The sequence below is a fragment of the Canis lupus genome, chromosome 16 (assembly GCF_003254725.2).
Source record: "Canis lupus dingo isolate Sandy chromosome 16, ASM325472v2, whole genome shotgun sequence".
Lineage (NCBI taxonomy): Eukaryota > Metazoa > Chordata > Mammalia > Carnivora > Canidae > Canis > Canis lupus.
Genome location: NC_064258.1, coordinates 16,659,290 through 16,683,334, shown reverse-complemented (window position 1 = coordinate 16,683,334; position 24,045 = coordinate 16,659,290). Strand labels below are relative to the sequence as shown.

General features: G+C 52.5%; 1 protein-coding gene across 5 annotated transcripts in view; it reads left to right on the top strand.

Moving 5' to 3' along the window:
- The window catches only part of PRKAG2 (protein kinase AMP-activated non-catalytic subunit gamma 2), a 264,514-nt gene that overhangs the window by 76,668 nt on the left and 163,801 nt on the right, over window positions 1-24,045 (top strand). For 3 of the 5 annotated variants that reach the window (XM_025452415.3, XM_025452404.3, XM_035699690.2), the window contains exon 3: window positions 5,219-5,498. In XM_025452415.3, coding sequence (XP_025308200.1) covers window positions 5,219-5,498 — 280 coding nt within the window. Of the gene's footprint in view, window positions 1-5,218; window positions 5,525-24,045 lie in introns of those variants that run through there. The other 2 variants (XM_049094700.1, XM_049094702.1) reach the window with 2 other exon arrangements.

The window sequence follows — 24,045 nt, the reverse complement described above, 5'->3', positions numbered from 1 at the left end:
CAGCCATGGCCACCCAGGCTCCCCAGAGGAGGCAGAGGTGATGAGGAAGATCAACAATAAGCCAAGAGAAGAGGCTAAAAGGATGAGTAAATGGGAGGTTTGGAGACTGTCTGTGGCTTTCGGCTTGTCCCATCCTGGACAGGAGCTCCTTCTGCCCGCCCCCCGCCCCGTCCAATCCTTCCTCCCTTCTGGTCACCAGCCACTTTTCCTTGCCTCTCCTTAGCTCACCACCTCCCCCCACCACTGGTTGGCCTGTGGCTCAGCAAGGCTGGTGGCCGTGTCAGGGTCAGGCAGCCAGGGGCGTGGATCCCGTGAGGACTGGTGGGCATGGCGAGAAAGGGGAGGTCAGGGAAGCCTGCAGTCAGGGGGAGGGGGTGCAGAGAGAGGAGACCTGCAGGCAGGTCCTGAGCCCCGGTGGGAGGTGGCATGGATGGGGGGTGGCGAGCCCCCGGGTGCCCCGAACAGAGGATGCAGAACCACGTGATCCCCTGGCTCTGGCTCCTGCAGCAGGGGCTGGGGCAGGCCTCCAGCGTGGGGAAAGCACTCTGAACTGCATACAGCGAAGGCCACACACTGGTTTGGGCCTGGGGGTTCCACTGGCCTCCACTCCCTGTCCTGAAGGAACGGGCGCCCTCATAAGCCGTCTTTGAGGCCTCGCCTGAAGGGACGCCCAGAGGACACCCTCAGGAAGGAGCCACAGAGCTCCACAGACCAGTGGGCAGGGTCTGCGCCTGCGGGGTGGGCTCCCCCTCCTCCTCCTTGTCCTCACAGGCCGTCTGCTCTGCTTCTGACGGTCTGACTCCGAGAAGCCATTCCTTCAACCAAAAACCTAAGGTGGTGAACATGGTTAAAGACCCATGGTGAGGACCTGAACTCGTCCAGCCCCACAAGCCCCCACTTTGGGGGCTCCCAGAGGGTCTCAGAGCAAGGTCCCTGTCACAAATGCATGACTTCTGAGTGGAAGGGGACCACAGGCTTCCCTGCACCCCCCCTCCTCCCCGTGCGTCCTCGGAACGCTTTGGGCCATGAACACTGTGGGCCATTGGTGATGGTGACGTCTGGGAGGCAGGCCTCCCCTGCCTGTGTTCTCGCTGGAGAGGGGGGTGTGAACCCCCAAGGTGGCTGCGAGTGCTTCCAGAGGTTCTGGCTGATGGCACGGGAGACTGAGGGACCAGTCTTGGCTGGGAAGGTGTTTCTCCCCATCCTAGCCCCTGACACAGCCTGGAGCCTGGTCCTGGAGGGAGCCGTGCAGGGTGCAAGGGGACAGGAGGGAGCTGTGCCGATGCAAGGGGATGGGACTGAGCCGTACAGGATGCATTGGGTCAGGGCAGGGTTGCCTGACATTCCCGCTGAGCCTGTTGCCCCGTGGCTTCCCTTTGCCTCCCCACTCCCACCCCCACCCCATCCCCAGGGGGCAGGTATTCCCTCCTCCATGCCCTTGAACCTTGGCCACCTTCCTTTCCATTAGACTCCAGCAACTTTGAATTATCTCTACACGAGGCTGGTCTTTTGAGAGGCAGAGCTAGGCTCCTCCCATGAAGAATTTCCACACTGCCTCTTCCCCTGCCAGGTTCCACCCCTTGATCTCCGGAATCCAGATCAAAACGTAAACACCCCCGTGAAGGGGGGTGTGGGTTAGGCTCCTGACAGCCAGTGCTTTCTGCCGATGTGATGTGGGTGGCCCAAGGGGGGGCATGGGCGGAGAAGCGTGGGAACAGTTGGATGCTTGGCAGCCGCCTCTGCGTCTAGGGATCCCAGGTGTCATTAGATGGATGGCTGCACCTGACTGGTGAGGATCCCCTTCCCGTGTGGTCCTCGCTGCTCCAGGCCACCCGCCTGGTGTTCTATAATACCAGTTCGTACCATCTCCCAGGCCCCCTCACTTTACCCCCATCTGAGCCCCCCTGCACCCTGGGATGGCCGTTCTTTGTCACATACTGTTTCTCTGTGAGGAGCGTCTGGTCCCCTTGATGCTGCATAGTTGTGGTGTGCAGTTCCCAGGCCCGCATGTGGGGGAAGGTCCCTGCTGGGATCTCCCAATCGTTCGACACCATGGCAGTCACTGTGGGTCAGCCAGTGTGGCCTCAGGGCTTCTGAGCACCAGGCAGCCTGGCCTTTGCCTCAGCTGCTCTCCCAGCAGATGACCCAACTGCCTGCCCCCCATTAGCTCCTGCACAGCCAGCATACACTTGGGGGCCACTGGGCCCTTTTGTGCATCCAAACGCAGGGCATGATCCAATAACATTTATCAGAGATTTGTTTTATTGCACAATTGCTCACAGGCTGAGCAGCTTCTCTTGGCACCCGGGTCTGCGTCACCCCCACCCAGTGGGCAGGGAGCAGGTGGTGGGTGTGCTTGGCCATCTTGTCTCCCCACTGCCCGGGAGGCTCAGGCGCTCATGGTCCCCTACGGCAGAAGGCTGGGTCTGGTGTGTCCACCATTGTTTGGCCTTTTGGGGGAAAGGTCTGCTTTGTGTGGGTTCCTTCCTCAGTGCCTAACTCAGTTGGCCTGGAATCCTCAGACCAGAATGGAATCCCAGCAAATGAAGTTCAAAAGAGCACTCAAGGGCCTCTGTGGTGGTGGCATTTGGTTGCACCTATCTGTGGCGGCCCGAGAAAATGGCTTTCTGTCTGTGCTTCCTGTTCTGTCTCCTTCTTGGGCTCTGGGTGCCCTCTGCCCATCAGCCTTTGCCCATCAGCCTCCACTCATCAGCCTGTCCAAGGCCCATCAGCTCTCAGGGTCTCCTTTTCTGACTCCGGGCCCCTGTGGGACGCAGTGTTTTGCCCTTTCTTCATCTGCTTCGCTGCTCCTGGCAGCCATGTGGTGCCGTACCTGCATCAGGGTCCCTACCCTGCCCCAGACTCAAACGCCAGCACTTGCTCAGCACTTCTGCCTTCTCTCCACAGAGCTCCCAGCACCCTGCACAGCATGGCCAACGTGGGGGTCACCTGCAGGGTTAGCCTTGCCAGTAGTTCCTAAACATGACTCTCCGCCTCTGTCCTCAGACTTGACCTTGACTCCATCTCACGTCCAACAGGCTGCTCCCCCTCCTGGCTATTTGTGCTACTTTTTCTCTGGAGGGATAACAGTAGAAGGGTTCAGGCCATGGGCCCTGAGGTCCCCTGCCACCACCTACTGGTTCAGTGACCTTCACCCTGCCCCCAGCTGGCACCTCCTCCTGGCTTCAGGCTAGTGGTGCACAGCAAGTGATGGTGAGAGGCTGCCAGATGGTCTGCCCTGAGCAGGTCTGACTGTGCCGTTCCCTTGCTAAAAGCCTCAAAGAAGAGTGAAGTTCTTATACCACGTGCTGTGTCCCTCCGAAACTCGGCCCTGCCTCTCTGATGTGCCACAAATATCAAGCAACTACTCATGCCAAATTCGTGACAAGGAGTGTGGATCAGATATGCACAGGGTACTTCCTGTGTGCCAGGGATTGTGCCAGATGTTTCCCTGCTATGGACCCCAGCAGCTACATACCCCGTGAGCTGGCCTACAATCCCCACTGGATGCACAAGGACACTGAAGCTTAAGTCACTTGTCTACACTGCTGGAAACTAGCTAGGATTCAAACTCCTGTCTCTGTGTCCAGACTCCTTGCTTGTACCACCCTGTTATAGGATCCTCCCCTCACTCGCACCCCCCATGTCCACAGGCATGTCTACCGCCTGGAGAGCTTCTCCTTGGGGTTCAGAAAAATCCCAGAAAGCCTGAGTCCTATAGGTAGGGGGTGGATAGTGGCAAGACCAAAACCTCTGAAGACGGGGATCAGAGGATTAAATGCTTTTCCTATTAAATGGGTAAAGAAAAGCTTATCCTGTCTATAGGGAAACTTGCTTGCGTTATGTAGCTATTGCAGTGCACTGTGCCTGGCTTGAAAACTCACTCACTGGAGGGCCCAGCAGGGAGCCAGTCTGTGCACCCCGCTATGGCCACCCTTCAGCAGAGGGGGTCTCCACAAGGGCACAGCCTCCTGTAAGGAGCCGCAAGCCCAGTTTGGGATGCCCTCTGGTGGTGGGAGAGCTCTCAGGGGCCCTGGGTCCCAGGAGGCGCCCCGTGTGGACAGAGGCCAGAGCAGCACAGATGCTGCCTCTGGGCGAGTATACTCACCTAGCTTAGTGCACCTGTGGCCACCTGCCGTGTGGCACCCAGGGTCTCAGTGTGCTGATGGTTTCCTGCCCAGCCTCCTCCCTGCCCCATGAGCCCTGTGGACAAGCCACAATACTTCCCTACTGTGGGACCAGGTAGGCCCTGAGGTCCTTCTGGCTCCCTTGTGTCAAGTTTGCCACAGACCCAGCAGCAGCTGAATGTGCAGAGTGTGGTTCCCAAGCATCAGGGGTGGGCACGATGCCTGGTCTTACAGATAAGGAAAATGAGACACAACGAGACTAAGTAACTCAGGATGGCCCAGTGAAGGGTGAGCTGGGGTCACACCCATGCACTCAGGCTGCAGGTGCCAGCCCCTGAGCCCACCAGCAGGGTGCATTTGATACTCCTCAAAGTCTGTGAGCTGTGTGCCTTGGCTTGAAGTTATGGACAGAGTCCAGACATTTCTCAAACCGTCAGGGTCAAGTCATCAATGAAGTGTGCCTCAGAGGTTTTTGGCCTTGTTCACTTTCTTCCTGAGCTCTGTCAGCAAACCCAGGCGTCCCAATTCCACAGCAGCTTGGAGGTGAAAAATTCATTCTTCCCAGCACCAGGCTGTCCTCCAGATGGAGCCCCAAGCCCACCATGTTTCAGATCGTAGAGATACCAGTTTCTTCCTTCAATGAGGGCCAAGAGAACATCACGCCAGTGTAGTCAGACCTCGAGAAAGACAAATGTGAGGTTTTAGGACATAAAGGCCAGAGGACAGACCCACAGATAGGATAAAGGGGAAGGTGCATTGTCTTGAGCCATTTTGCTGCCTTTCCTGTCCTGCCCTTCTCTCCAGGAACCTATTCTAGAGAGCCGGATGTATGTCAGTAGACCTCTGGGTGGGGCCGACAAGCCTGTAGATGGGCCACCCTTGGGTCAGGTGCTTTCCTCCAGACCACGGGGTGGCCACCTATGTTTGTACAAGAGCTCAGGGCTGTTTCTGGTGCAGGGTGCCTGGGAGGAGCAGCCTGGTGATAGAGGACATTGGGAGCGACAGCTACGGAAGGGAAAGATCCAGTTCAGGGCCGAGGTCTGTGTGCTGTGTGCTCAGAGTGACCCATCCGTTTGTCTGTCTCTCCTCAGGTGGACAGCCCCTGCAGCTCGGGCAGCCCCTCCAAAGGGTTCTTCTCCAGAGGCCCCCAGCACCGGCCCTCCAGCCCCGTGTCTGCTCCTGTGAGGCCCAAGACCAGCCCTGGCTCTCCCAAAACTGTGTTCCCATTCTCCTACCAGGAGTCTCCACCCCGCTCCCCACGCCGCATGAGCTTCAGTGGGATCTTTCGCTCCTCCTCCAAAGAATCTTCCCCCAACTCCAACCCGTCTACCTCACCGGGGGGCATCAGGTTCTTCTCTCGCTCCAGAAAAAGTAAGACATTGATGCTATGGTTTCAGGTGGGTGCTGGGGTGCTAGGGGACCTCCCTAGAGCCAGTTTGCCACAGTGCCATTTGCAGGGTGCCCAGGCCAGCCAGGTTGCTGTCGGTGACTTGATGTTGAGTAAATATGGCCTGTGTGTCCTCCAAGGACAGTTCTCTTTCCAGAATATTGTCAGTTTCCACCTATATCTTGCGTCCTACACTAAGCCATCGGTGTGGGGGTAACTGCAAACCTCCCAATACTCGCAGTGTGGCTTGTGAGAACAGCCACATGAGACCTTGGCCCATAGCCTACCCCGGAATCAGTAGCAGCAGCAAGCTAAGCTTTGGCACATACCCGGGGCCAGAGGGCCCAGACCTTGGTTCGCTCTGCCAAACGTGGCCCTCACTGCCTGTGACTTGGTTTTGCGGGGTTTGAATGTACCTGTTTCTGACAGATCCTGACTTTCTGTTTTGGGCGCTGGGCAGCTGGGGTTGGTTTACTAGAGAAACAAGGAAAAGGAAGTGTGTGTTTGAGAGTTCTTTAGGCTCATGACTAACTGTGATCTAAGGATAAATCATATAAAATTCTCAGTTGAGCATGGTTGATCATATCTGGAAGTATAATAGGCAAGCCATAGAGTAGATGGAGTTTATTTTCTCCTTCCACGTGTCTTAGGGCATCTCCCCATGCCTTCTGTTTCTGTCTGGTGACGTAGAAAACTCCTACTTGGTACTGCAGTGACTTGGAAAACAAACTTGCCCGTGGGCATCAGAGGTTCCAGGTAGTCTTCCTTTCTTTCCAGATTGCATTTACACTCAGGACCTGCAGGTTAGAGCATCACCTGATCTGCATGGTCTGGGCCCGAGTATAAATCCAGCATCCATGACTTATGGAGACTGGGGGGGTGGGGTGGGGTATTGTTGACAGTACCTCTAAAGTCATCTCCACCAGTGACCGGACCTAAGCGTAAATGCACAAATGTCATATGACAGAGTGGCCCTCTAGCAGACATGACTGAGTGACATACAGTTGGGAACCATGTATACAAAGCCTAGGAGGATGGTGTGTGTCCTGGTGCTGATGTCCTAATGCTCTAGAGAGCATCCCCAGCTCTCTTGAGAGAGATCCCAAAATTCTCAAATATCCCCTAAGAGGAGGGAATGTCAGACAGATCTACATCAGGGTGTCTTGTTTCTTCAGTGGTGGCTCATGCCTGTGTTGGTTATAACAGAACTACGTTGTGTTAGCCTTCTGGGGCTGCCATAGCAACTGCGTGGTTTGAATAACAGAAATTTACACCCTTACGTTTCTGGAGGCCAGAAGTCTAAGATCAAGATAGTGCTCCTTCTGCAGGGTCCAGGGAAGAATCCCCGTTCCATATCTTCCTCTTGGCTTCTGGTGTCAGCCAGCAATCCTCAGTACCCCTTGGCTTATAGAAGCATCACTCCAATCCCTGTCTCTCCCTGTGTCATCACATGCCATCTTTCCTTCATGTATCTGTGCTCCTCTTCTTATAAGAGATAAATCTGGGATTAACAGCACGTCCTACTCTAGAATGAGCTCATCTCATCGTAATGAATCACATCTGCAATGTCCCTCTTTTCAAAAAGGTCACATTCTGAGGCTCCTGGAAAGGCATGACTTTGGGGGACACTATCCAGGCCAGGACACAGGTTATATAGGAAAAGCCAAGATGTACAGTTCACACCGTGGGCTGGGGATGGAGAGGATTTGTGGGTGTAGAATGGCCAGCCTGTGAAGACCAGGGTCGTTTCTGAAGGTAGAAAAGAGCAGTAAAGATACGGGATCTAGGAGAGTGGGGTGTTGGGTACTGAAGATGGACCAGTGTTTCAGCCCCCTGGGAAGCCTGAGCCCATGCTGCCTTTTTCTGTTTGGCATTTTAAAAGGTTCTTCAGTGTTCTTGGCCAGAAAGTACTGTTTCAAAGGTCTGTCTTCTAAGATGCTATGGAATAGGCATAGCTTGTCAAGGCTCCTCTCTACCATCTGGCTAGGCAGCTGTAGACAGAGCTCAGGAAGGCTCTGATTGGCTGTGGCTGCGCATGAAGACAAGCATTGATTAGATGGGGGTGGGTGCTTGGCTTCTCCACAGAAGGGATGGGGAGGGGATGTTCTTCTCTGGGAGGGGATGTTCAGACCAGAGTCGGCCTGGTCCCGGGACAACTGACAGTGCTACTGCCCTTGAACCACTGAGCCCTGGCCCTTGGCTTTCTTCACATGGAAGCCAACCCTGCCAGCCCTGTCATATGAAGGGGAGGGTGCCCTGCTTCACTGGGAGGATCCTCTGGACACCTTGCCACTTGGTCTTCAAGTGTGCTCGCAGGAGACTTGCTCAGGGGGGTATGCAGTCTCTTGCTTTTCCTCATACTTGAATCACTTCCTGGATCTAGGTACCCAGACTCTGTCTTTCTCCCCAGTACTGATTTCATAAGATCAAGCCTGAAAGAAATGTCATTCATCAGTGTGCATGGAGGGTCTTTCTGAGGAACAGCCTACGAAACCCTCTGTGTCCATTGGAAGAGAATCACAAAGGGATTGTTCATTCCATGAGGCCCCTGGGAGACATTTCCTGTCCAGTCTTGGTACCAAGAATAGCTGAGCTTATGAGCACTTGGGTTGTTTTGTTTGTAATGGACACTGATCGTGTAACAGCTCTGTTGCCCACTGGAAGTCTCAGAGCTGCCTTTGTACAAGGGGCGTAGAGGGTGCATCTTCAGCCTCGTTTCTAAATCCAGTTTTGGTCCCCATCCTTGACTTTCATACCACTTTTTTTAAAATAAGGAAGACAACTTATTGGAAGGATTTGGGGGGTATTTATAGAATTCGGGGAAGAGCTGACTGCTCAGGACTCAGGAAGGGAGGGAACCGGGCTGGCTCTGTGGGCCTTGGCAGCAAGAATTCATGGATCTTTCCATGAGATCCAGAGAATTCCTAGTCTCTGCATCTCTCCACTTGCCATGCTCTCCACTTGTCATTATAGGCTATCTGATTAGCCCAGTTAGGGTCTCTGAACCAATCGGTTGTGGGGGGAGAAGGCAGATCCTGGAGCAAAAGCAGAATGACCAATGAGCCCCCCACTCCCCAGAATATGGTCAGGAGGTTTCCCAGAGAAGAGCCCAGCTGGCAACCTAATAGGACAGCTCTAACATTTTACTCTCCCAGTGCCTGGCATGCGTGGGCATGCGCAGCCTCCCTTTTTACGAAGACACCTCATGGAATTCCATCCAGTCACCCTATGTACACTCATAAGTGTGCACACTGCTTCCTCAGCAGGAGGCAACCCTGCGTCATGTCCAGCCATCACAACTAAGGATGCTTTCCAAGTCCTGCATCTCAAAGCCATGCCCATTTTTCCTCACATTCTGTCTGCAACCTGTCTTTCTATTATATGACTTAGGGCCCATATAGTGGACAGAGCGTCCAAAAGTTCAGCAGCTCCCCAGGTGGCACTGACCTATACTCAAGCTTGATAAACACTGTTATCAATTATCAGGGGCAAAGAAAGAAGACAGAAATTATGACCACACTCATCTTCAAGGGGGAAATAAAGAAAGAAAAGGAGATAATTCAGGCCTGAGAACAAGAAAGGGATAGAGATGGGGGCTATAGTTCCACATGCCACATTTGGTCTTGGGACCAGCAATTTCCTAGGCTGGCTGGTGTTCCCAGGGAAGAGAACCAGATCTTTGTTCTAGAAGGATCTCACCTTGTGGAGGACCTGCTGGTCTGAAATGGCTCCCGTTTCCCACTCCCTCACATCTACTGGTCCAGTGGTATATTGATTCGAGACACATCTTGGGGATTCTGGGTTTTTAATCATATTGCTTCTAGCCCTGCTATATAGTAGCAAACCTGTTTCTCTTCATAGCCAGGGTCTTAACCCCACCCAAAACAATAATCTACTTTTCTGCCTCTTCCTCTAATACGGTTGCTGGCAAACGACAACCTGGGAACAAAATGTAGCCTGCCACCTGGTTTTCTAAATAAAGATTCATTGAAACAGTCACACCGATTTGCTTCTTTGGACTGGCTGCTCTCATGTTGGCAACAGCAGGATTTGGCAGTTGCAGTGGAGACCTTATAGCCCACAAAGTCTGAAATGTTTGGACCTTGTCTAGTACCTCAGAAAGTCTGAAGTGGCCAGGTGGGACCTTCAACTTTATGGTCAACTAATATTCGACAAAGGAGGAAAGACTATCCACTGGATAAAAGACAGTCTCTTCAATAAATGGTGCTGGGAAAATTGGACATCCACATGCAGAAGAATGAAACTAGACCACTCTCTTGCACCATACACAAAGATAAACTCAAAATGGATGAAAGATCTTAATGTGAGATAAGATTCCATCAAAATCCTAGAGGAGAACACAGGCAACACCCTTTTTGAACTTGGCCACAGTAACTTCTTGCAAGATTCATCCATGAAGGCAAGAGAAACAAAAGCAAAAATGAACTATTGGGACTTCATCAAGATAAGAAGCTTTTGCACAGTAAAGGATACAGTCAACAAAACTCAAAGACAACCTACAGAATGGGAGAAGATATTTGCAAATGACGTATCAGATAAAGGGCTAGTTTCCAAGATCTGTAAAGAACTTATTAAACTCAACAGCAAAGAAACAATCCAATCATGAAATGGGCAAAAGACATGAACAGAAATCTCACAGAGGAAGACATAGACATGGCCAACATGCACATGAGAAAATGCTCTGCATCACTTGCCATCAGGGAAATACAAATCAAAACCACAATGAGATACCACCTCACACCAGTGAGAATGGGGAAAACGAACAAGGCAGGAAACAACAAATGGTGGAGAGGATGTGGAGAAAGGGGAAGCCTCTTGCACTGTTGGTGGGAATGTGAACTGGTGCAGCCACTCTGGAAAACTGTGTGGAGGTTCCTCAAAGAGTTAAAAATAGACCTGCCCTACAACCCAGCAATTGCACTGTTGGGGATTTACCCCAAAGATTCAGATGCAATGAAACGCCGGGACACCTGCACCCCAATGTTTATAGCAGCAGTGTCCACAAGAGCCACACTGTGGAAGGAGCCTTGGTGTCCATCGAAAGATGAATGGATAAAGAAGATGTGGTCTCTGTATACAATGGAATATTACTCAGCCATTAGAAATGACAAATACCCACCATTTGCTTCGACGTGGATGGAACTGGAGGGTATTATGCTGAGTGAAATAAGTCAATCAGAGAAAGACAAACATTATATGGTCTCATTCATTTGGGGAATATAAAAAATAGTGAAAGGGAATAAAGAGGAAAGGAGAAAAAATGAGTGGGAAATATCAGAAAGGGAGACAGAACATAGAGACTCTTAACTCTGGGAAACGAACTAGGGGTGGTGGAAGGGGAGATGGGCAGGGGATGGGGGTGACTGGGTGACGGGCACGGAGGGGGGCACTTGACGGGATGAGCACTGGGTGTTATACTATATGTTGGCAAATTGAGCACCAATAAAAAAAAATTTATAAAAAAGATAAAGTGGCCACGTGACAGTAGAAGCTTCCGAAATGGTGAATCTTTATCTTCGAGAAGATTTTTTCAGAACTGGATCTTGTCTTTGGAAATAAGGAAAGCTCAGTCCCTATATTCATGAACTCAAATAATAAGATCAAAGTTTTTAAAAATGATCATAAAATAATTTTGCACAGTCAGCATGGAGAGGTTTCTGTCTGGCCTTCACACAAAAGAGGACCTGCCATTAAAACCGAATTCCTGACATTTCCTCGAGGCCCTCCAGCTGGGACAAATTGTCATGGATATCCGTCTATCCATCAGGCCTCACTCTCTGCCTCCTGAGAAGGTCGATGTTGGACCCGATCCCTGCCTCAGTGGGGGAAGAAGCCGCCGCCATCCCGCCAGCTTGCAGCTGCTTTCTTTGCTGCCATCCCCAGCCTGTGGCTTCGCCCAGGTGACCTTCTAACAAGCCCTGTTGATCACGTTTTATGTTCCTCATCTCAGGCTCCTCTAAGACCTGCACCTGCAGGGACCAGCACCATCCTACTTGGTCCTTCCATGGAGCTCATTCTTTTCCACCTCTTAGCAGCTGTAGCCACAGTGGGAAAGCTTCTCCCGAGCTCACTGGGCCTGTGGTCTTTCTCCAGGATTCCTGTCCTCCACTGGTAAAAGGGCACACTTTCTCATGGAATTCATTTCAGCATAGGAATCGCTGGGGAGTCCTGAGGTCCATTCTCCAGACTGCAGCTGGAGTGTGGCCACCTGGGCTGGCCCCGGGTACAGGGGGTGGCCTTCTAGCTCCCAGCCCCATGCCCAGGTGGATGGCTTCTACCTGGTCATGTCTGCAGACACAAGACTTCCCTTGTTTAGTTCCTGTGCCCCACAGGATCCTCGAGCCAATCCCACCGCCCTATTTCTAACTTACAGTTTCCAGGTATATTCTATATCCCCTTGTAAAGCGTTGAATCCTTTATGGAGCAAGGCAGGCTCTGAATTATGAGGACATAAACTTTCATTTTCTTGATGATGCTTTTGAAACTGGGCAAGATTCGGTTGTGTGGGATCTATACCATGCTCCACTTGACTGAGAACTATAGAACTAAGTGGATTCTCTCACCCCGTGAACACTTTGATGTTAGTCATTATGACTTAACCCAGATCTCTCACCTCATCTGACATTTCTTTTTTGAAGCCCAATGTGGGGCTTGAACTCACGACCCTGAGATCAAGACCTGAGCTGAGATCAACAGTCAGATGCATAATCGACTGAGCGACCCAGGCTCCCCTCCCCTGACTTCTCAAGAAGAGTTCCCTTCTTTTCTTTGGACTCCCAAGATTTTATCTCCCAGGCTCCTTTCCAAACCTTCTGAGAGGAAAAAAGTGTGCATTTTGTTCAAAGGGAGATATTTCTCTGGGGAGCATTGACATTTCCATCAGAAACAAAGACCTTGTTTTGGCTTCATCCCAAAGAAAGATTTTTTGATTGTGAAGTTGAGGATCTGGAGCCCTAGTGGCTCAGCCTAGTGGCTCAGCTCTAAACAACCATCAGCCTCCAGATAAATCAGGTCCTGGGTACTTCTACTGGGGAAGGGTCCTGGAAATGTGACAGGGCGGTTAGGCAGTTCACTTCCACACCCATATTGACCCGATTTGTTATGGTTATGGGTGATGGGGGAGAATGAGGCCTGATTGCCCTCCCCTGGACTCGCTGGGAAAATGGGACAGGGAAGAAGCCAGTCATCCTGAAACAGGAGAGCCTGTGTGCACACCCTGGACAATTTCTCTTTCCTTCAACAACAAGGAACACTGATCCTCACATTTGGGGAAGTCTTGAAAACTGCCTTCAGAATTGTAATCTGTTCTTAAGGATGTTTTTAGAGATGGGCAACCTTTGTCTTTTGAGGATGGATGTCTTTTCTCATGATGAAGGGATCTCTTTGGGCAAATAATCTTTTGGCTCAAAAGTTAGGATAAAGAGGGCAGCCCGGGTGGCTCAGTGGTTTAGCGCCGCCTGCAGCCCAGGGTGTGATCCTGGAGACTCGGGATTGAGTCCTGCATTAGGCTCCCTACATGGAGCCTGCTTCTCCCTTTGCCTGTGTCTGTGTCCCTCTCTTTCTCTCTGTGTCTCTTATGAATAAATAAATAAAATCATTTAAAAAAAAGTTAGGTTAAAGATATGATAATAGAAATGCTAAAGCACAACCTCGACACTGCTTTTCTTATTAAATGTAAATGACTTGGGGTAGGGAGCACAGACTTACACTTGCAGCAGGACACCAACTGGTTTCTCCACAGTGAATCCTTGACTCTTTGGTTCACATGGCTCTTTTTTTTTTTTTTAAGATTTTATTTATTTATTCATAGACACACAGAGAGAGGCAGAGACACAGGCAGAGGGAGAAGCAGGCTCCATGCAGGGAGCCCGATGTGGGACTCGATCCCGGGTCTCCAGGATCACACTCCAGGCTGCAGGCAGCGCCAAACCGCTGTACCGGGGCTGCCAGGTTCACGTGGCTCTTAACTCGCTTCTCTTTGTCCTGTCCCACCTAGGGACTGTCCTTCTGATGTGATGTCACCATCCACAATGTGAGGTTTGGGGATAAAGTTTTCTCTGCTTTCATTCCTAGTGATGGCAGAGCAGAAAACCCTCTAATAGAGGTTATTTTCAACGTGGATCCTTCTTTTTTTTTCTTTCCCTTTGAACCCCACTTAGGGACTCTAAGCAAAGTTAGGGCCAGTAAGAAGCTAGAGGACCCTGCCCATCTTGAAGAAGCTCCGTGTTGACACCTGGCTGGTTAAATGCGTTAAGTCACAACCAGCATGGAGGCATTGATGTTAATATGGTTTCTGTCCCTTTCCCTCACCCCTCAGTGGCTCTCTAACCTGCCATGATATTCAACATCCCTACCAGTCCCAGATTACTGGGGACAGAATGAGGTTCTGGCCTTCGTACTGAAGATACCTTTGTCCTGGGGGTTACCTTTGGGGTATGTGCTGGATGGGGCAGTTGTTGGAGGTCCCAGGAGAGCCAGAGAGGTGTCTGAGGCCTAACTATTCACTGACACAGAAGCATTTTAATCTTTTCAACCGGGCTGGAGCATTGCTGGCCAGACATTGGCTCTCCTAACACATTCTACCAACTGTCCTGTTAGCATTGGGGTCTTAGAGAATCATCAGCTTTTTCTTTCCCCTCTGAATGGCTTTGGCTCAGAGACTAGTCTGTGGCCAGCAGAGTCTCTGTGCAGATACAGAGTGGGGACCCAGGCCCCTTCTCCCGGGACACCTGCTGCCAGGTGTTAGTTAACAGGCAGGTGGGCTACAACCACTCTGACTTGACCTGCTGTCCTCCATCAGAGGAGACCTAGTTTGGAAGAAAGTCAAATGCAAACCAAGCGAGGGGTGAAAGTCCTGAGAGACCATTTCTGACACCTGGGAGGAGGAGGCAGCTTCCTGGAAAGTGAATTTTGTTATGGCCTCCTCCCACCATATACCACCCTCCCCATTTCCCACCTATTATGGTTTACTCCAGAATTTCTGCACGATCCCCAAGCCTCCAGTAAAAGGAGATGGTTTCTGATCAATGCTATTGTTTGCCATGAGGGATGCTTGAACATACTTGAGACCTATAGCCAGCTGCTTTCTCAATGTCATTCTGAGTTTGCGTGAGAATCAATAATGGCATCTTGTGATCTTTCTAGACGCTGGGGGAAGGGGTTGAGTACTCTGTTTTGTGGACTATTGTGCTGCTATTCATGTGGCGGCATGAAGGAAGAAGCTGAAATTGAGTCTGGAAGTGTTGTTTTATTGTAGTTCCTGGAGGTACATTAGTAGCCTGCAGGCTCTGCACACAGCAGACAGCAGACACCCGAAACCACCCTCGAGTGAATTGTCCATCTATGCTAATAAGCATTAGATCTAGTTGCAAAGGCCAGGGGCAGCATCAGGTTAGCAGGGCCTGTAATTCCTACGCACCAAGGGGTCATGTAGGAAATAAAGTCAAGTTACCAGGCAAGGACCAGTTGGAGAATCCGGTAGGATAAATAATCTATTTCAGACACTATTAGGTAGATTAGAAAACTATACGAGTTCATTTAATCCTTATAATAACTTTGGTGGGTTTACCTGTGTCCCTGCCAAAGAGATATGTTTAGGTCCAAACCCCCATATCTCTCTATTTAACAGAAAAAAAGATTTTAATTATTTATTTATGAGAGACACAGAGAGAGAGACAGAGACATAGGCAGAGGGAGAAGTAGGTTCCATGCAGGGAGCTCGATGCGGAACTCAATCCCAGGACCCTGGGATCACAACCTGAGCCAAAGGAAGATGCTCAACTGCTGAGCCACCCAGGTGCCCCTGAGCTCCCATATCTCTGAGTGTGTGACCTTTATAGAAATGAAGCCATGACAGATACAACTAGTTAAGATAAAGTCCTACTAGAGTAGGCTGGGTGCCAAATGCAACATGATGAGTGTTTTATAAGAAGATGGGGATGTGAAGATGGGCACAAGGTGTGAAGCCATGTGACAAAAGCAGAGATTGGAGAGATGCGTCTACCAGCCGAGGGATGCCAGGGGCTTGCTACCAGCAGCACCGGAAGCTGAGGAGGCAAGGAGCATCCCCCACAGCTTTTTTGATTCAGCCTTCTGGCCTGCAGACCGTAAGGTACTTAGTTACTGGGACCCTCCATGGGACAGCAAGGCCTCTCATAGGGAGGAAATAGGTGTTCGTGTCAGGTGCGGCTCAGGATCTTTACGTCACAAGGACATTTCCAGGGAGGGAAATTGCCACGTGACTCAGACGCCCCCACTCTGGGGAAGAAGAAGGCTGGTCTTGAGACCAGTTCCTCGTGGCCTCACCTCAAAATCACGGGTGATTTTCAAAAGCACAGTTTCAGTAGCTGGGCAAGGAAGGAGAGCGTGTTAATTGGCCAAGGGGTTGAGTAGGAGATGCCTTCTTTAAAGGCGTGTGGGTTGGATGGGAAGGGGGGCAGGGGGTGGCAGAAGCCTGGTGCCCCCCCATATGCGAGCTCCTCTTCTTCACCCCACCCCTCCCCGCAGCAGGGTTGGGACTACAGGAAGGGGTTTCTACCAAAGGGGGTGACAGGACAGGATGTTGCTTCTTTCCCATGTGCATCTACAAGGCTGGAGGCGAAGAAAACCATATGCCAAGGATGCAGGAGGCTGAGGATTCAAGAGGCCAAGGGCGCAGGAGGCTGAGGGTGCAGGAGGCATTCAGCCCAGATCTGGCTGCTCGGTGGCAAGGGCAGCCGGGGCCAGCAGCCTCCCTGCCTAGGAATGGCAACCTGAGCCAAAGAAACCCTTTCTGTGTCAACCCCCTGAGAACCCGGAGCTCATTTCTTGCTGTGGCCAAGCTGAGCCTGTCCTGGCAAATAGAGATGGACTGGTAGCAAATGGGATGGGTTAGGGTTAAAGTTTTGGATTGGCCTGTTTACTCCAAGATAGGAGAGATGAGTACATTTACAAGCTGAGAGGCAAGGAGCCAATGAGGGGACTCCCAAAATACACGGGCGGGTTGTGATGGGGGCAAGGACATGAGTCCATCTCTGGTGTTGGCTCCTATTCTCCAGTAGACTGCTGGGCTTTTGCTGTGGGGACACCTGTTTGCCCTCATGGCCCTGACCAGGCCATTTGTCCCCCTGGAGCTACCATCACCCTGCTTCAGGCATCTGGACCCGTCTGGGCTGCTCGGGGATTTGCACTGCTGGTGTGTGGATGTCCTCTTTGCACCATGAAGACACATTTTTGCACATTTGCACAGTTTTTTTTTTGTTTGTTTTTTTTTTTTTGCATTTTGCATTTTGCACATTTCCTCACTAGCATGGGTGCCGGGCCTTTCCTGCTGCTGCCACAGCATTTAGCAGTGCACTCTTAGCACAGACTCAAGTTCAGGTCTGCACGCAGAGCCTGCATCTGCCTCATGGCACCCCTGCAAGGCAGCTGCTTATCCCTGCCACACGTGCCTCATTCAGGGTCACAAAGCTCAGTGGTGGCGCCGGTGCACATAAGCTGGTCTGCCCAGAATGCAGCAGGTGCTAAGCACCCGTCCCTTTCCTGAGGACTCCAGGATTTTGCTGCTAAGATGAGCCAGCCGGCCCCTCTGATCTCACTGAATCAACTCTGCCTCTCAGTGGCAGCTTCTCTGTGGGGCCCTGAGGAGCTCTCATGTACGGTCAGTCTTTCCTCTGCCTGTTTGGGCCTTACATGCACATATGTCTCTTAGAGCATGTGTACACATCTGTGTAAATACCGTCAGATAGTTAAGCCCCCTTCATCCATTAGGCACATTCTTAGAAATGTTTTCCTGCCTGTTGCTGAGATCATCTCTGGCTGTGGAGACATGGACAGGTGGCCATGCTGCCCTTGGCTGCTCTGTGCAGCCCCTTTCTCTTATTTTTTCTGCCACCCGTCCCTTGCCCGCTTCCTTCTCCAAAGTTCCAACTATGGTTTCCTCCTTAGCGGGTGTTGGCGGACTCTGAGAACCCATCTGACAGCTGCTCCCCCCATTCTTCACAACAGAGCCTGGTTTTATTCAGAGCCCAGCCCAGGGCAGGACTTATGATTGGTTTAATTCAGTTGGAATTATCCTTTCCCATGTGGGGAAGTGCCTGGCTTCGGGGTTGCTGGCCTTGAGGGGGACCCCAGGGACTTCTGTCTTGCCAACAAAATGTAAGGAGAACTCTGTGGGGGATCATAGGAAAGGCACCTCCCACAACAGAAGAGACACATGGGGACTGATACCCTGTCCTTACTTTGACTGTGGTGTGAGGATGTGGTTTCTAGAGCCATGGCCACCAGCTTGGGACCATGGCCAACGTGCAAGATGATGGAACAGGAAGGTGGGAATGTAATCCTCCGTGCAGTCTGCATCACTGAGCTCAGTGTTCTAGGTAATAGACATCCTTGTAGCTTAGTCTCTTTTAAGTTATATTTTTCTGTGATACGTCGTTAAAGGGTCCTGGCTGATACACATCTCTTTGGTGACAGAGGTGAGATTCATCCCGATGGCAGCCAAGTAAAGCTGGGGGAGCTAATCCAGAATATTCCAGATGGAGGGCTGAGGGGAGGAGAATTGGAGCACAGACAGCCTTTAATCCCCCGCCCCCCAAAAGAAAAACAGAGCAGGGGACAAGGGCCGATGGGGGTGGGTGCTGTTTCGGGTAGGGGGATGGGGGAAGGAGCAGTCCCATTAAGAGTCCATCACTGAGCCAGGGAAGGGCTGTGTAGACATCTTAACAGGAGGGAATGCGCTATGCAGGTTGGCGGAAGCCTCGCTCTATATGCCAGTTCCCAGCTTTATTTTTTAAAGATTTTTAAAGATTTTTACTTATTTATTCATGAGAAACAGAGAGAGAAAGAGGCACAGACACAGGCAGAGGGAGGAGCAGGCTCCATGCAGGGAGCCCGACGTGGGACTCAATCCCGGGTCTCCAGGATCTTGCCCTGGGCTGAAGGCAGCGCTAAACCGCTGCGCCACCCGGGCTGCCCAGTTCCCAGCTTTATTATTATTTTTCTTCCCAGACTCACCCTCCACGAAGTCAATGAACGAGTGAGCTTATCAGGCAGACATCTGGCGAGGCCTGATGGTTTTGAGATCTGCCTTCTGGAAACTCACGTTTTCTATGTGCCACCCCCTTCCGCGGTTTCCTTTAAAAAGAAAAATTTACTTCTGTAAAGTTCCCACGTAGTGTTGGGTGCCCGGAGGGGCTCTGAAGGGGTGGCCACGTCACCGTAGCCAAAGTCTCAGGCCAGCTGGTCCACCTGGGACCGCAGCCGAAAGAAGGCCGCCCCTGTTAAATCTCACCCACGTGCAAGAGGGGGTTAGCATATGCCCTCCTTTTGCCTATATATCCTGGACGCTTGTTTGAACCTGATTTTCCATAGGAAAACGTGGGGGTGAGAGAGCAGGTCTGGGTGCCATGAACAGTACCTCCAAGCGCCGCTGGAGGGGTTTCTGGCTGTGTGGCCCAGTGGCCACTAAGGGGCGATAGAGCCCCACGTCCTGAGCCGTGTGTCCCTGCAGGTTGGCCTGTGCCCAGAGACCAGAGGCCGACCCTCCGCCCTCCCTTCCTGCCTGGGTTTTCCAGCTCCGATTGTTCACCCTCAAACGTGCCCCGAAGAGGAGAAAGCTGATGTCACCGAGCAGACAGATTGAACTCACACCTGACCGGCCCTGCCAGGGCTTTTAAGGGGGGCCTTCTGCCACTGACTGCTTGTGTTCCCTCGTATGTAATGGGAACCTTCCAGACACAGAGGATACAGCAAGGGACAAGGGAGTTCTGCTCTCATGGGGAGTACATTCCAGGGAGGAGAGTGGATGAAACCCATGTATTGTGCGTGCAGAAATGTCAGCTGGTACCGAAAAAAAAAACAAAACGGGTAAAGGGGTGAGGGTTGGAGGGTGCTGCTCTGTGCCGGACTGAGGGATGTGGAAGCTCTGAGCGGGGTGGGAAGTGGGACGGAACCAGGGAGCTGGGCAGCCAAGGGGGGCGTGTGGGGCAGCTGTGCATAGCAGAGGCAGGAGCAGTGCAAATGTCCTGAGCAGGTGTGACTGCTGGTTGGCATGGCTAGAATTGAGTCGGGAGGGAGAGGGCGGCGAGGTCAGGGAAGTGAGGGGGCCTTGTGGGCCAGGGCAGGATCCCGGGACTTGGCTGAGTGAACTGGGAAGCTGTCAGTGTGTGTTACAGGGGAATGTCCTGCGCTCTGGAGGCGGGAGTCGGCCGCTGAGCGGGGAGCTTGGGGAGCAACTGGGGGCCACCGGAATGGACCCGGACATCAGTTTAGGTGGCTTCCCGCCTCCTCTGAGGCCGCCACCTGCAGAAGGCCTTACCGGGCTATGCTTGCTGTGAGCAGTCTGCCAGGGCCCTGAAATATAACTGTTATTTTCAGCATCTGCGCCGTCTGTGTTCCCCTGCACTGTGCTGCTGTTACCTCCTGTCTTTGGGGAAAATCGTGTGTTTAATGTTTCACGTGCTCACGTCTTGCTTCCCCGTGCTCTGCAAGGTCCTCCCCAGGGCCACTTAGAGCCTTCACACGGCCTTGAGGCCTCCGACTGTTGCCCTCCCCGAGGAGAGCCTGGGGACCTGGCCTGCGGATGCACCTGGATGAGCAGGTGTGTCTGGAGGAGGGATGGAAAGCTGCCGTCACCTGCAGGGAAAGGGCTGGTCCTTATCACACAGTAACGGGGCAAAGTCATTTTGGGGGCCCCGGGGCTCCCTTCTCTGTCTTCTTCCTCTTGTGTGGGCTCCGGGCTCTGAGAGCTACAGTGCCTTTAACCTTTCCCTCCAGCCTTGGACTGAAATTGTCTTTGGGAAAGGTCTGACAAAGGTGTTCAAACTAAGATGTTCAGTATAGAAACTAAAGGTCACATATTTCGGGGTCAGTTGCCACCTGCAGCGTATAACTGAGAGGGAATTTCTAGCACCAAAACCATGCTTTTTAGGAAGCTGTTGTCTTCCCAGAACCCCACGATTGGGCAGTGGTGGCTCTTGGCGGCTAAGATAGGGTGGCATTTTGCCAGCGGTCCCCCCTCCCCCTACTGAGCAAGAAATGGCACCTTGTCCTGTATGGGCAGCAGTTCACACCGAGTGACTACTACTGGCGGAAGCGTTATTGAAAATCATTGACCTGGACAGCCACCTACTGTGATTATATTGACGGCTACTCGAGGTCGTGACCATTGGATCTGTAGGACGGGCAAAGAGGAGAAGGTGGAGGACAGACCTTGGCACCCAGGGAATCTGCATCGAGGGAACTTTCAGCCTGGGACATGAAGATGAGACCAGAAGCTTCACAGTGGGTTCAGAACGTCTTGGGCTGCGACCCCCAGGAAGGGAGACATCTCAGGCTGTCATCCAGCATGTGCGTACATGAGACTGAAAACCATTTCTCAAGGAACGGTATTGCCCCAGAACAGTATTGACCCTGGCCCCTGCATTCTAGTTTCACTTCGATGCTTGCCTGTTCTAGAAGCATGCCTTCTCTGGCCCACACAGCTGGTTTCGTGGTGGGGCGGGGCCGGGGCTGCACTTTGGAAGATACCACCATAGATGGTCATGACCCGCAGGATGGGTGTTGAATGCCTGCGAAGCAAGGCTGGCTGGGAGCTTCTAGAGCACAATCATTTGGGTGGAAGGAAGCTCTGGGGATTTGCCAGGGATGTGCAATGCTGGACGTTCCAAGTTCCAGGTTCTAAGATCGGCTCACCACTGTGCCCAAGGTCGTGGGTACTTTGAACACCCAAAATCAATCAATTCTCTGTTCATACTTCAACTGAAACCCCAAAACCCCGCCACGGATGACTGTCGTCCTGGAGCAGGTTGGTTGCATCTGAGGGCTGTCAGGCCAGCTCCTTGTCCATGGGTCTGTATCAATGGATGCCAGGACAGCCTTTTGAAATTTGCACAGGCTTTCCAGAGAAGTTTGTTTAACTTGGAAAACTTCTGGTCCTTTCACACCATGTCTGTCTTGGATTATGGAGAGCTCCTCCTTTCTCTCCCAGCAACTCGAGTTTATTTTTCAAATAAAAGTTTGTTTTCCCGTGCAATGACAGAGGTTCTGTGCTGGGTACAGAGGAATGAACTTTAATTTAGAACCTTGAGTCTCTGATTCACACGCCAAGGGCTCCCTGGTGCCGGGAACCTCCCTGCCTCAGCTCGCCCGGCCAGCCCCAGGCAGCCCATCAGCCCATGAGTGCCACCAGCCTGTCGCGCCTACGCGAGGGGCCCACGGAGTGGCACGTGTCCCTCAGCCCTTGGGTCTGGAACTGGAGGCTGCTTTCTTCTCCTGTCCTCTTAAGGAATCTGTTCATGTGAAGTGCCAGTCGGGGTCCTACCGGTGCCAGCAAACTACCTGTGCATTCCCAACAGCCAGGACCTCGGGGCTCTATGGTTATAAACGCAAGGGTGTTGTTGAGAAGCCAGGCTAGAGTCAGGGAGGCAAACCAGAGATCAGTAAAAAAAGCCTGTGCCTTCCTGGGTAGAGGAGGTGGAGGGAGGAGGGCAGCATGAGGCAAGGGCGTGCAGACATGGCTGGTGGAACTGGGCCCCGGAGCTGAGGTCAGTCTGCCTGGCTGTCACATTGGGAACCAGAGGGGATGCAGCCACGGCCAGAGATGCTTCCCAAGGCCTCTCTCTCTCACCCCAGCTGGAAGCCAGCTCACAGGGGAGCCTGGGCCACACAGCTGCAGGGGCAGCGCCTTGTGTGCCCAGCAGATGGAGCGGGGGACCCGCCAGCAGTGCAGGTGAGTGCCTGGGTGCTGTGCTCTGCACCTGGGTGCAACTGGCTGATATGTCCAGGTGCAGTAACAAGAAGCCACAGAAGCTGTGGCACCTCCGTTGAAAGGAGTCAGCTCTAGGGTGTCCTGAGTATGTGGTCCAGCCCCCGCCTCCACGTAAGCAGATTCTCATGTTTGCCGATGGTCTCAGGGCATCATTTGCAGGCCTGGTTTTGAACCTCGCTCTCAGAGCAGGTCCCAGGACCTGTGTGGCAGGTGCCCATGCTGCAGCAGTGAGAGGCCTGGGGTGGGGTGGGGGCTCAGCCAGCAATCTGCAACCTTTCCAAGATGCTGAAGGCACATGGCGAGCAGGGCAACTTGCCCCATGATGCGCCTTAAGGGACCCTAAAACTCTCCCTTCCCAGCCCTAGGATGGGCAGACACGGGCTTCTTTGCACCCTAACCCCAGCCAGATGTTGCTCACTTTAACCACATGCTCCCAATTCCAGCTGCCAGAGTGGATGGAATCCCTGCTTCTGGCCTCTGGGCCCTGACTTTATTTTCTTTCACTCATTTTCTCCTCGTACACATTAGCTCGTCTTTTGAACTCATCATTGATGTGGCCCTCTTCCTTCCCGTGATGGACACAAGGACGTGCCCAGAGGCTGAGCAGGACACGGCTGGGGCCCCTCCACAGGGTTAGGCAGGGTTGTGGTTGGGTGGAGGCTGGAAAGGCTGTTCCTGACACAGGTGGAGATACCAAGGACTGTCACTCCACTGCTCTGGGAACCCACTCCCGCCAGGGTCCTGACAGCCCTGGAGCAGCCTCTTGGCATATGTGGGTGATAGAATGTAAACTCAGCCATTAAATGGAGTGGTGCAAATGGGGGGTGAGTACTGGGCAGGGTCTTGAGGGGCCTCGGACCCTGTGAGGGGCCATCTGGCTGCCAGGGAGGCTGTGGAAGGAGAGAGTCTTTTCAAATCAGGGCCAGCACATGTTTCCTGGACAAGGCCTGATGGTAAATATTTTAGGCTTTGTGGGCCGCCTGGTGTCTCTTGAAGATACGCAGCCGTAGACATAATGTGAACTGCATTCCGATAAATCTTTATTTATAAAAGCAGATGGCCAGCGGGATTGTGTTCCCCTGTTTTAAATCATAAATCTTATCATCCTTTTCAACTCCCCTACCCTCATTCCTCCCCCACCACACTCAAGTGGAAATCTGAAGTCTCACCACATCCCACACACCCTGGCCCTTGGCTGCCTGCCTGCCTGGCCCCTGACATTCCCCATCCAGGGATGCACACCATTCCCTTCAGGAATGAGGGATTCAGACCCCAAGCTGCTGGCTGTGCCCACGACAGGGAACCCCCTGACACAGGGTCATGCCCCCTCCTGAGATGGCCTGCACATGAGTGTGAAGGACTGGCCCCCTCGCCCCACTCAGGACAACTCTAGGGTATCATCTCTGCTCTGGAACTCTCTGCAGGGGCCTTGCCGGGTCTGCATTGCCCCTCACTTAGGTCTGTGGCCCAACCTTGCCTCCTTCCTTTCCTTGTCGTGGGCGTTGATCCTGAAATACACTTCCTACACACCAGGCTCCATTTCTACTACCTCCTGCAGCACCTCTTTTTCCAGGCAGGCGCAGGGGTCGGCCTGCGCTTCAGCTCTCTGTCCTGGGTCCCTGCTATCAGAGAGGCCGTTTGAGTGAATGAAGGGGGGGGGGGGAGCAATGAACAAATGAATGGACCAGCCAGGCCTGAAGAATCAGTAGGCCCTGATTAGGGGCCGTGAGATGGGAGAAGGCAGTGGGGCCGGGGGGCTCTGA